The following is an 11987-nucleotide window of genomic DNA, read 5'->3' as shown; positions in this document are numbered from 1 at the left end:
GAGCGGTTCCATGTCTGCACGAGCAAGTGGTCTTCCCGGTTTACTTTTGCACTTTTTTTTGTTGATCACCATGTCGTGTTTTGCCCAGTACCAGCTTGTCACAACATTATCATTTGTCCCATCATGCACAGGACAGGGCATAACTGGCCTCATGGACTTCTCCATTTCACTTTTTCAATTTTACCATAGATTTTAAAAACATTCCTTGTTTTTTTTTCAAAACTGCAAATTGCTGTATCGTGGCAAGATAAAAATCTCTTATTTTTTATCTAACACTTTTCTTTTTGCCCTTTCATGTCTCCTTACTCTCTTCACATTTTCCATGCTTGAAGCTATCTTTTAGTGCCTTTTTGCCTGAATGTTTTTCAAACTTTAGGACTTTTTAACCTAGAATATCTTTTCGCCTGTAGATTTACCTGTGTTCTTCTCATCAACTATACTAATTTTAACTCCAGCTCAATCACCAAACTACATCATACGTCTTTTGTTTCATAGAACTAAATGTAGTATGCTTTCATAACAATGCTTAGAATTGTGAAAGTGCAGTCAGTTGAAATTTTTGAGCGTGATTTAATTGAAACAGCTTGGGTTTATCATGATTGTAGTTTGGACTTTGTGTCTGTCAAATTTGTTTTGTCATTTTTGATTACTGTGGTTTTAAGAGCTCATTTGGAAACTAAATCTTTCTTATATACACAGGTTAACTCAAATGTGGACTCAATATTTTAGTCACACACACACCACCCTCCCCAGCAGAACCTTAGAGTTGTGGTTACTGAGGTTATATCTAGAACTTGGAAAAATTACTGTGCTCTCCTGCTGCTGATGTGACGGAAGCACAGCACTGAAGAAAACAATTTCTGTTTAAAGAGCAGGAAGCCACCTTCTGTAAACATAGGCATGAACACAGATGAATTGTAGGCAGTGTGAGTGAAACTTGCTAAATAGACTTTTTGCCTATCAACATTCCAGTGATGAGACTGGAGACCTCAGGAGCCATACATCAATTAATTTTAGGTTTTTCTGACATTTCTGCAGAATCAGTTTTCCAATAATTTTTTTTAATCATTATGTGAATTATTTATTGTGCAGACGACAGGACGTACCACTTTCAAGCAGAGGATGAACAGGAATGTCAAATGTGAGTTTCTTTGCTAATTTTATTTCTGGTACTGGTGTTCTGCTGAGAAGTTACCTCGAACTTTAGACGTGCTGAAACATTTCATAGCATAATATTCCTGCCATTTTAGATGGACATCTGTGCTACAAAACAGCAAAGAGGAAGCTTTAAATAATGCATTCAAAGGAGATGATAACACAGGAGAAAATAATATTGTCCAGGAACTGACAAAAGAAATTATATCTGAAGTCCAGAGGATGACTGGAAATGATGTGTGTTGTGACTGTGGAGCACAAGGTGACTCAATTAAGCATATTTCTAATTGGTAAAAATTCTGTGTCTCATGCCAGTATTTAAAGTGGTGTTTTATGCTTTCAATTTTATACACGTAATGGAATATGCTAACAATCTAAGTGCACTACTTTAGTGTTTGATTTGCTATATGCATATTGCCAGTGGGGAGAAAAGTTACTAAGCAGCTTCTTTTTCTCCTGTGTGTTTTGTGAATTGTAACTTTTGCTTATATAAATCAACTGAACTTATTTTATTAGCCCATATTTCACCTAAGATTTTGGTAAGACTGGACAGCAGTAAGATGCTTCAAGCATTTTGCTAATACACTTTATTTTTTATGTTTGATATTAAGAGTGAGCTAGGGAATATGTCTAAGACTGTGCACATTTGGAAGAGAATGCACCTGCTGCTAATGGTCTGCAGTGCTGGTTTGTTGATCGATGAATTTCTACTTAAATCCTCTCCAAATTATTTTTTTAAATCCTGCTGTTTCCTGTGTTCTTTTATATTGCAGAGGCACCGCAGGACGTAGGGGGTTTTTTTTGTCTGAAACTGTAGTTGAAATCATCAGATCTGAAGCTGTATGCACTTTATAAATCAATAGTAACTTCCAGCAATAGATACTATATAAAACTATGAGAAGAGTCAATCCTGCTGTCTTTAAAGGAGAAGATTCTAAATAGCTACTACCAAACCTTTATCAAATAAATGTATTTCTAAGCTGTCTAAATATTCAGAAATTAATTATTTGTCTGGAAAATAAGGGAACATTACAGCAAGAATCCAAATACCAGCTGAAAAGAGAAGCAAGGATAATGAAAGAAGAGGGATGAGCCTTAGTATCTTGGAAATAGTTGAGTCGAGTCTCCATTGGAGTGTGGTGCTGTATGTATGCTTCAGAATCACTGCTGCTTCACTTAGTCTAAAGTCTATACAAAATGTGAAATACAAAAAAACCCCAACCCTGTAGGTATTGTTATTCAGTTTGAACTGCACCTATACCCCCAGTTGAGAATGTGACATCGTTATGTTGGTGATGGAAAAATGCAGTTCCGCAAAGCTGTGCAGAGAACGACAAATGGGGCTGTTTGAGCAATTCCCTTTAGGGCAAGGTCCTTTCCTGCAATGGTTTGAGGAGGGTTGTAACCTTATGTTACACAATTTCATTTCTGTATTCTACATTTTCTAGAATGAAATAATTACCTGGATAAATGCTAATGCTGGGGGTGCTTTCTGTTTCAGATCCTACCTGGCTTTCAACAAATTTGGGAATTCTAACTTGCATTGAATGTTCAGGAATCCATAGAGAACTTGGTGTTCACTATTCCAGAATGCAGTCACTTACATTAGATGTGCTGGGAACATCTGAACTTTTGGTAATCAAATTGCTTTTATTAACTTAAAAATAGTACTATAAAATACTTCCAATACAGTTGTTCCAATCTTGAAAGTTGCCTCCTCATAAACATAATTTAAGAAAGCTTAATTCTTCAAGTTTAAGGGAACCTCCTGGAACATAGTGTCTTACTGTAAACTTTGCCTAATCTTAGAATTCAAATTAATAGCGCTTCATGTTTTTTGTATTTCCAAATCTTTTTAGTCTTGGTTGCTTTTTAAAAGAATACAGCTGTTTGAAGTACAAGTGTGCCTCTCAGATTAAAAATTGAAGGACTTCACAAATACTTATCCCATTAATTATTTAGCATTGCTTTAGAAGAGATTTTTAATCCTCAGAGGAAGAAAATGTATTCAGGTTTGCTACATGAAGAAGTTACCACATAGCAGCTGCTCTGTGGGAGTCCATATGTGTGTTCTTACCCAGCATAGAATATTTTGTACTTACTCTATGAACTGGTGTCTTGATGGATTGTTCTGCAGTTACCTGTTTGTGTATTAAATCCCAGCTGAAAACTGGCATCCAAAATGCTACCTAATCTGTTCATGATCACTGGCATAGCAGCAGAACTAAACAAAAACTCCCAACTCCCAATCATTCTATGATTCTATGATTCTAACTCCCATTTTCCCTTGTCCTCCCATTAGTATGTGTTTGGCCAATAACTGAACATGTTTATTGAGCTGTGGATTATTTTTCTTAACAGCTTGCAAAGAATATTGGGAATGCTGGGTTTAATGAGATTATGGAATTCTGTCTGCCAGTTGATGAGATGGTCAAACCTAATCCAAGCAGTGATATGTAAGTAAAGAGCCACTACTTACGAAAAAGGCAGGCGTTTAATTTAATATTGCTAATGGGTTGTGCCATTATGGTTTGCACCAGCAGTCCGTGGGACATGTATAATGTCTTATATATTGCCTTACAGCCAAGGAGTAAACAATTTTTCAGATGCTTTGCATGTTGGTTTTATCGAACTTTATCTAACTTCATCTTCCCTAATAGTAAGGATTATTTTACTAACTCTCTGAATCCGGATTTGTGGGACAGACACAAATCAAACATGACTTGTTGGGAATTTTAAAGGCACACAAGAGTAGGGATTAAAACCAAAGCTATTAATTTTGTATTATTTAAACAGAAAATAGAAGTTGAAATAAGGTGCACGTTTTACCTGAAAGATACTGAACACCTAGTGTTTAGAAACTAAACCTAGGACTTAAGTCCATAACTATGTGGAATAAAGACAGAACATTTAATTGAATTCCTGGAAAACATTGAAGTGTGATGACAGAGACACAGCAAGAACAGCTGCCAGCTTGGCTGGATACTGCTCCATCGTAAAAGAGCTAGTAAACGATGCAGAAACAAACCCAGAAGAACTGGCTTTGGATGAAGCTGATTTTACATTATCTGGACTTTCACCATTTTGACAGAACCGATGTTAAGCCATGCAGTTTAAGTAATTTTTTACTACCCCTATCAATAATAATAATAAAGACTATTAATTAAATTACTAATACTTTTACTAAATGCTAAATCAATAACATAAGAATTATAAAAATTGGTATTTAAAAAAGTCATTCAGTTTGATAGATCTACATATCAAATTTGGAGCTTTTTTTAATGAAATGAGAACATAAAGACAGGCACTTTGAAGAAACTGACGGAATACTGTCATGTCCTTTAGGAACAAGAGCTACCCATTGAGTCAATTTATTGGGGTTTTTTTGTTTGTTTGGTTGGTTTTTTTCACATTGTATGGAATCTAGATGATAAACTATGGGTTTTTAAAATGCCTTCTGTGCAATGTTGTGCACATCCCAAGAGCTGGTAAGGAGTTACGCCTTTGGGAGGCATGCAAGCTCCTCCCTTGCTGTGGTGGGAAGAGGAGTAGTCATTTGCTAGCTGGATTATCAGCAGCAAAAGTGGCAACTCCTGTGCTGTTTCAAGTTTACTAACTTTTTACCTCAGTTTAGAGGTAAAACAAAAAACTCCACTACATCCCCCCCTGTTACCGTTCTGATGAAGAGTTGTTTCACAGAACGTGCTCACTGCTGTGAATAGAGGTCCAAGGCCTGAATAGTCTGTGCAGAGCTATAAGACAGATTTTCCTATCCCATGCCTTCCATCCCTTTCCAGCATGTGTGTACAAGGCAGGTAAACGTAAACCTGCAAGGCTGCTCTTAGCAAACCGGCATTATGAAGCTTTGATGTACCTTCTGTATGTAGACCTGGGTAATCTTGATCATCTCAATTTCACACCACAGTTTAGAGGGGAAAATTCATGGCCTGTCTTCATACTGGGTATTTGATTCATCTTCTGTAGCTACATTTCATACTGGAAGTATGAGACTGCACGTCTTACATGCATATTTAAAAAGGAAAATCGTCATAATGAATGAGAAATAATCTTTCCCAGATCTCATTTCAAATGACTTGAATGTATTTATGGAAATTCTAATGTGTATCTTCTGCTAAAAGTTATAGAAGTAAATTATATTCAATTTCAGGAATGCAAGAAAAGATTATATTACTGCCAAGTATATTGAGAGAAAATATGCAAGGAAGAAGCATGCTGACAATGCAGCTAAATTGCACGCTCTCTGTGAAGCAGTCAAATCAAGAGACATTCTTGGATTAGTCCAAGTATATGCTGACGGCGTGGATCTCACAGAAAAAATTCCACTGGCCAATGGCCACGTAAGAGTTGTAAATTTTATTAGAGACATTGTTACAAGTGCAATATTCTTTCATTGATTAAAAAGGACTATTTGTTCTTTTTGAAAATAAGATTTGAAACACTGTTCTGAAGACCTGTCCTTTTAATGGTGTAATTTAACAGTAACAAAAGAAGATACTAAATATTTTAACCTAAAATTGTTTCAAAATACTCTCATATTTTAAATGTGTTAAAAAATTCAACTAAATCATTCAATAATCTATTAATTTTCAACCCATTTGGTTTTTTACTTTAAAGGAATGAAAGGATAGCAATAGAAGTCTTGACAAGAGATGTTTTAATGGTAGCATGTCTTTTGAAATTAAATGTTTTAATTGGTCTAATTTATGCCTTAAGAAAATTTCTGCTTCTCTGTAGATCAGAAGAAACATATGTGCTCTTTTATTTTATTCTTAGGAACAAGACGAAACAGCACTTCACCTTGCTGTTAGGTCAGTTGATCGAACATCCCTTCATATAGTTGACTTCTTAGTACAGAACAGGTAAGTATAGAAAACAATTAAAAACACTTGTACTGCTTTTATGTCAAGTGATACAAATAATAAATCAATACAAATACTAAAACTGATTCTAGTACTTGCAAGTGTAATTTTATTCTTTTAAAATCATGTAACGAGAGAGGTGTATTGATACAGGGTAAGAAATTAAGTTTATTCAGTTTTCTTCTTCTTTCTTGTACTCCAATAGTGGCAATCTAGATAAGCAGACATGTAAAGGTAGCACGGCCCTGCATTACTGCTGTCTGACGGACAACGTTGAGTGCCTCAAGCTGCTGCTGAGAGGGAAGGCTTCTATTGAAATAGGTAAAAGGGTAACGTGTACTTCAGTTTCAGATTAAGCAGCCATGAAGAGAAGGACTTGGGGGTACTGGTAGATGAAAAGCTGAACATGAGCTGGCAGTGTGCGCTGGCAGCCCAGAAAGCCAACCGTATCCTGGGCTGTATCCAGAGAAGTGTGGCCAGCAGGTCGAGGGAGGGGATTCTGCCCCTCTACTCTGCTCTTGTGAGACCCCACCTGGAGTGCTGCGTCCAGCTGTGGAGCCCTCAATATCAGAAGGATATAGACCAGTTGGAGCGAGTCCAGAGGAGGCCACGAAGATGCTCAGAGGGCTGGAGCCCCTCTGCTATGGGGACAGGCTGAGGGAGTTGGGCTTGTTCAGCCTGGAGAAGAGAAGGCTCCGGGGAAACCTTACAGCAACCTTCTAATACCTACAAGGAAGCTGGGGAGGACTTTTTACAAGGGCCTGTAGTGACAGGACAAGGGGTAACGGGTTTAAATTGAAAGTAGGGAGGTTTAGATTAGATAGAAGAGAGAAATTCTTCCTGGAGAGGGTGGTGAGGCACTGGAAGAGGTTGCCCAGAGAAGCTGTGGATGCCCCATTCCTGGAAGTGTTCAAGGCCAGGCTGGATGAGGCTTTGAGCAACCTGGTCTAGTGGAAGGTGTCCCTGCCCATGGCAGGGGGGGTGGAACTAGATGGTCTTTAAGGTCCCTTCCACCCCAAACCATTCTGTGATTGTATGATTTGTCACTGCTTCAGATAAGAACCAGTGAAGGTGGAATAAGTGCATTTTTTTCTCAATTGAGTACCATAATTCTCTGAATATCATCTTGATTATAAAAAAAAATCAAAATTTACTGTTTAGGTCAAGTTTAAAACTGATATATTACACTTGTTTTTTAAAATAAATTTAGATAAGTAAATACCAAGATTTTGGACTGATATCTTGTTGCCTACTTATATACTGCCACTTCATACGGAATGATAGCCATAGATGGCATGTTGAGTTGCTACTGCACGTCACGTTCAAAGGGTTGGTATGAGGTGGACCTCCATATGAAAGAAAGAGATGAATTTTAGAGTGTGTTGGTCTAGTAGTTCACTACATACCTGCAGGCTTGTCTTTATCTTTAGGAAGGGGAATGTTAATAGCGATGCCTAGCATAACTTTCTTTTCTTGCTGTAATATAGCTAATGAATCAGGAGAGACGCCACTCGATATAGCTAAACGTTTGAAACATACTCACTGTGAAGAGTTGGTAAGTGTTGCATCTTTGTGTGCTTCTGCATTTACAAGCTGAATCATGTCTGAATATTTAAGAGTTTACACTAGAATATTCAACTCATATATTCCAGATGGAATAGTTACATGTTTAGAAACAGTTATATGCTTATATCAAGTTATATAAGAGGAGATTATATATGCCCCATCCCTGGAAGTGTTCAAGGCCAGGCTGGATGAGGCTTGGAGCAACCTGGTCTAGTGGAAGGTGTCCCTGCCCATGGCAGGGGGGGTGGAACTAGATGATCTTTAAGGTCCCTTCCAACCCTAACCATTCTATGATTCTATATGCTTCTTTCTAAGAAGAAAATTATATTTCGTTTTAGATGCTTTAGAAATGCGAAACTTCTTGGAGCCAGAGAATGATTCTTTTTGAGCAATTAGTCCCAGATCCCCAAGTGTCTGCCATCTCATTGAAATCTAATCACTAAAGTACTTTTTGTGGGTGAAGGACATGGATTCAGGCCATTTTCTTGTTGCCCAGAGAAGCTGTGGATGCCTCATCATGGGAAATGTTCATTGTCAGGTTGTGTGGGACTTCGAGCAACCTGATCTAGTGGAAGATGTCCCAGCCCATGGTACTGGCGGGGTGCACTAGGCAGTCTTCAAAGGTCCATTCCAACACAAAGTTAATTTATTTGACTTGCAGTTTCTAATTCAAAGCAAATAGGGTGTGTTGCTTATTGTCAGAAAATGGAGAATGGATTTGCCGTGGAGAATGAACCTACTGTGGTTAATGAAAAGCCTAGATGCTTTTGATGTGTTTGTGTTGGGTTTGGTCAGAGTTTAAACTTAGTGCAGTAACTTTCTCAATTACTGAAATCTATTTTTAAATTAAAAGTAATATTTGTAGTTAGAAACTAAGGTTCCTTCTATATATGGGTTTTGTTTGTTTTAAATACGTTCTTTGAAAATCAGTACAGCGCATAATGTAAGTGTCAACAGTCATCTTTTTGTCCTTAGCTTACTCAAGCGCTGTCCGGAAGATTTAATTCTCATGTCCATGTAGAATATGAATGGCGGTTACTCCATGAAGATCTGGATGAAAGTGATGATGATATGGATGAAAAGCTGCAGGTTTGTATCAGTACATTGTTTTTTTCTGTACATGTATCTCTAAGCATGATGTTCATAATATTTTTACTGTAGGTATGAAGGCACTGCGAAATAAAGCTCTGTAGTAAAATGCAGTAGCTTAAAATTTTAGTTCCTTAAACTGTAGTTTGCTTCTTTTTCCTTTTTAATATAAGGTTTAAAGCATATGACTCTGTGGTGATCAAATTACACTTACAAATTACAATTAGCCAGTTTCTTTGTTTCAATACATCAGGAGTATTTAGATCTACTGTGAAGGTGCCTTTACAAAGGGAGGCACCTTACAGTATCTCCTCGTGTTTGTGAAACAGCTCCAGTCGCTGACTTCACTTTTGGAACAATTTCTGCATTGGTTTGTCTTCAGGGGAACTAAACTTTTGCGCTAAATAAGCCACCTCCATGAATAGCAGGTTAGGGTCTTATTTCTGAATCTTCATGAAAATATAATTCTGGGTTTGTCCCTTTGCATACCTGAAATTTCTGGTGGTGGTGTGGTGCTGTTGGGTCTAGAATCACTGCGTGGTTGAGTTTGGGAGGGAGCTCTGGGGGTCCGTCTGGTCCAATCCCCTGCTCAAGCAGGGCCACCCAGAGCCAGTTGCCCAGGGCCATGCTCAGATGGCTTCTGAGTATCTCCAAAGATGGTCATATTACAAGAATTACAAAGAATTTCAGTAGCATATGAAATTAATTGCATTTTCAAAATTTAATTACCCAGTTTGGGGACCAACCTCAAAAAGTATTTAAGCACTTAAATACAGGCAAGGAACAAACTACCATGTTTTGATTCCTGAACAACTAAAAATGTCTTGGATTTCTATGGTCAAGTAATTTGAAATGCCATATAGGCTCCTAAATACTAATGACATTCTGAAACTTTCATAATTTGAAGTATTCCCTGTAAGTATTGAACATATTTTTGTTCTTTTTGTGTGTGTGGTTTTATAACTGCTTATGCCTTTTCTGCTTCCTTTATAAAGTGCAAGAATACAGAATAGGCTTTATATTAGTTAATCTTCAGATGTTAGCACAGACTTTTTTTTTCTCTTGTAAGTAGCTAACAAAAAGCCCTTTCTCCTCTGGATAATGAAATTTGACTTTTCTCTTTCTACAAGTTTTAGCATTTTAATACCTTTGCAAAGTCCCCCATCTCAGCTAGGGTGTGAATTGCTAATACTTAATAATGTAAAGCCAGATCTTGCATGTTGGGTTTTCCTTTGCTTTCAGAAATGTCAAAACCAGAGTGTTGTAGGTTCATTGTCTTTGCAGAATGTATTTAAAAATGCTAGATCATTGGACCATTGAATTGGCTTAATGCTTTTGAGACTAATTTTGACATCAGTAAGTTTCCTCTGTTGCAAAATACCAGTTTTGCAAGGTCTTGTCTGCATAGGATTCTTCTCCCAATGTCATGTCTCTTCAGTCTAAAGTAGCTGTTGCCTCTGGTACTTGACTTGAACTGGAGTTAACAGCACAGAGCAAAAGACGTGTCAGAAACCATCCCTTTCAAAGCACAATTGCTACCTTCTGAGAATTTGCTTAGGATTTTTCTTGAGAATTTTGGTGTCTATGCAAGAATATGGAATGTGTGAGCTGCTAAATCCAGTTCTTCTGGGTGAACTTTTGTATCATATCCCAGTATTTATGTATTCCTATATATTGTATCACCATCTAGACGATAACAGTGGTGATGATGACCTTTTTGATAAAGCAGCTTGAAACATTCTATTATGTTTTAGAGCTTTAATTTTCATTTTTCATTTAGAGTTTCATTTTGCAGCTGTAAAACCTTTTGGATACTTTGCAACTAGATATCTAGCAAACCCCTTTCAGGGACACTCTGAATTTCTCTTTTTGATCTGTTTTTTCCTCACTTCATTGTTGCCAGTTGCCTTCTGCAGCTGAGCATTTGCTTTCTGGCTAGTCCCTGAGCTCCACATCGTATAGGCATTTATCTGCTACTCAGCAATGAAGTAATGAAACTGCTACTTCACTGCCCACTATTAATAGGCTTATACTACAGGGAGTTTTGAAAGGAGATTAAGGACTATTAATCACAGACAAGTGTCTGTGACTACATGGAATGCACCAGTGAATACTGCTGTTGTATAGGATCACATCAGAGTTCTCTTACAGATGTCAAGCTGTTGGGCTTGTCTCTCTGGTAAAGCAATTGAATAGATTTTGTAACCTTTGTCAGAAAAGGTCATGTCTGAAGCTGACATTCTTTTAGTCCAGAATTTTTCATATAAAAGAAGGTCTAACCTAAAAGTATGCCGAGACAATCCAACTGGTTTCTGCTGCAGTTCCACGCCGCAGCTGCTGGTCCTACTTCATCTTTTGCCTTCAGTCTGGCACACATTTGTCTCTGTATTGAACTGTTTCAGTTTGGTAAACCAGGATAGTGAAGCGTATCAGCCAGTGAGGAGTGAGGCTGCTAAGCCAAAGCAAAGGTAGGGATTAATGCGTCTGGCTGTCACGCACATCATTCTGATAAATCTTTGAACTATAATGCGCTGTAGCGTGTCTGAAGACCCTACGTGATCAATCCAGAGTAAGCACTGAATATATTCAGAGGAAAATCGATTGCTTATTTGTGATGCCGTTGGTGTAAATCTTCATTCTGCCTAAATGCTATTACTATAAATGGTTATTTGAATATCATACAGACAGTACGTCAGCGGTGTGATTATCTAACGCTCTTTCTAAAGGCATATTTATGCTCTCTGAGCTGTGGATTGTTGCAACCCATTCCTGTACTAGCCACATGAATTTATAACTGCAGCTATTTTAATTATCATTTGATAACAATAATTACAATGCTTGCTGTTGAAACAGGAAAAATAATACTCAGTGTGCATAGCAAGCAGATGACTTGCTGTAAATCTCAAAGACAGCTAATTAGATCTCATTTGATAATGTGCACGGGATGAGCAATGTTCCATCCCAGCTGCCAGTTGAAGTAATCTCCCAAACTTGTCCAGCGATATTAGTGAGCTAAAAAGAGTTCGTGAGAAGTTTTGGCTCCTAATTTGTTGTAGGCTGAGCTACAGGTAGAATACTTAGGTCCAATCGTGTCCCTTTTTTGGGATTATGATCATCTAACGCTGCTGAACTTCAGATGAGGCTTAGGGTCTTCAGTTGTATATTTACTTTGGAAAATATTGCCTGGTATTTTGATGCAGGGAAACTTTACTTGATCCAGTGTGAATATCTATGTTGACCATCTATAGGAGTGTAGTCCTGTGTATATTAGGGTACAGTATTACTTTATAGGAGTAT

The 11987-nt window shown here is 37.6% G+C and overlaps 1 protein-coding gene across 1 annotated transcript in view; it reads left to right on the top strand.

Moving 5' to 3' along the window:
- The window catches only part of ASAP2 (ArfGAP with SH3 domain, ankyrin repeat and PH domain 2), a gene marked incomplete at its 5' end in the record, with an annotated part of 44126 nt that overhangs the window by 17963 nt on the left and 14176 nt on the right, over nucleotides 1–11987 (top strand). Inside the window, 9 exons of the mRNA XM_010153108.1 lie at nucleotides 1093–1141; nucleotides 1251–1417; nucleotides 2657–2790; nucleotides 3517–3611; nucleotides 5324–5513; nucleotides 5950–6035; nucleotides 6241–6356; nucleotides 7523–7590; nucleotides 8577–8690. Of these exons, the coding sequence (XP_010151410.1) occupies nucleotides 1093–1141; nucleotides 1251–1417; nucleotides 2657–2790; nucleotides 3517–3611; nucleotides 5324–5513; nucleotides 5950–6035; nucleotides 6241–6356; nucleotides 7523–7590; nucleotides 8577–8690 (1019 nt within the window). The remainder of the gene's footprint in view (nucleotides 1–1092; nucleotides 1142–1250; nucleotides 1418–2656; nucleotides 2791–3516; nucleotides 3612–5323; nucleotides 5514–5949; nucleotides 6036–6240; nucleotides 6357–7522; nucleotides 7591–8576; nucleotides 8691–11987) is intronic.

The sequence above is a fragment of the Eurypyga helias genome, unplaced genomic scaffold (assembly GCF_000690775.1).
Source record: "Eurypyga helias isolate BGI_N326 unplaced genomic scaffold, ASM69077v1 scaffold12076, whole genome shotgun sequence".
Lineage (NCBI taxonomy): Eukaryota > Metazoa > Chordata > Aves > Eurypygiformes > Eurypygidae > Eurypyga > Eurypyga helias.
The sequence above is the reverse complement of the archived record's forward strand: the minus strand, read 5'-3'. Positions and strand labels throughout refer to the sequence as shown.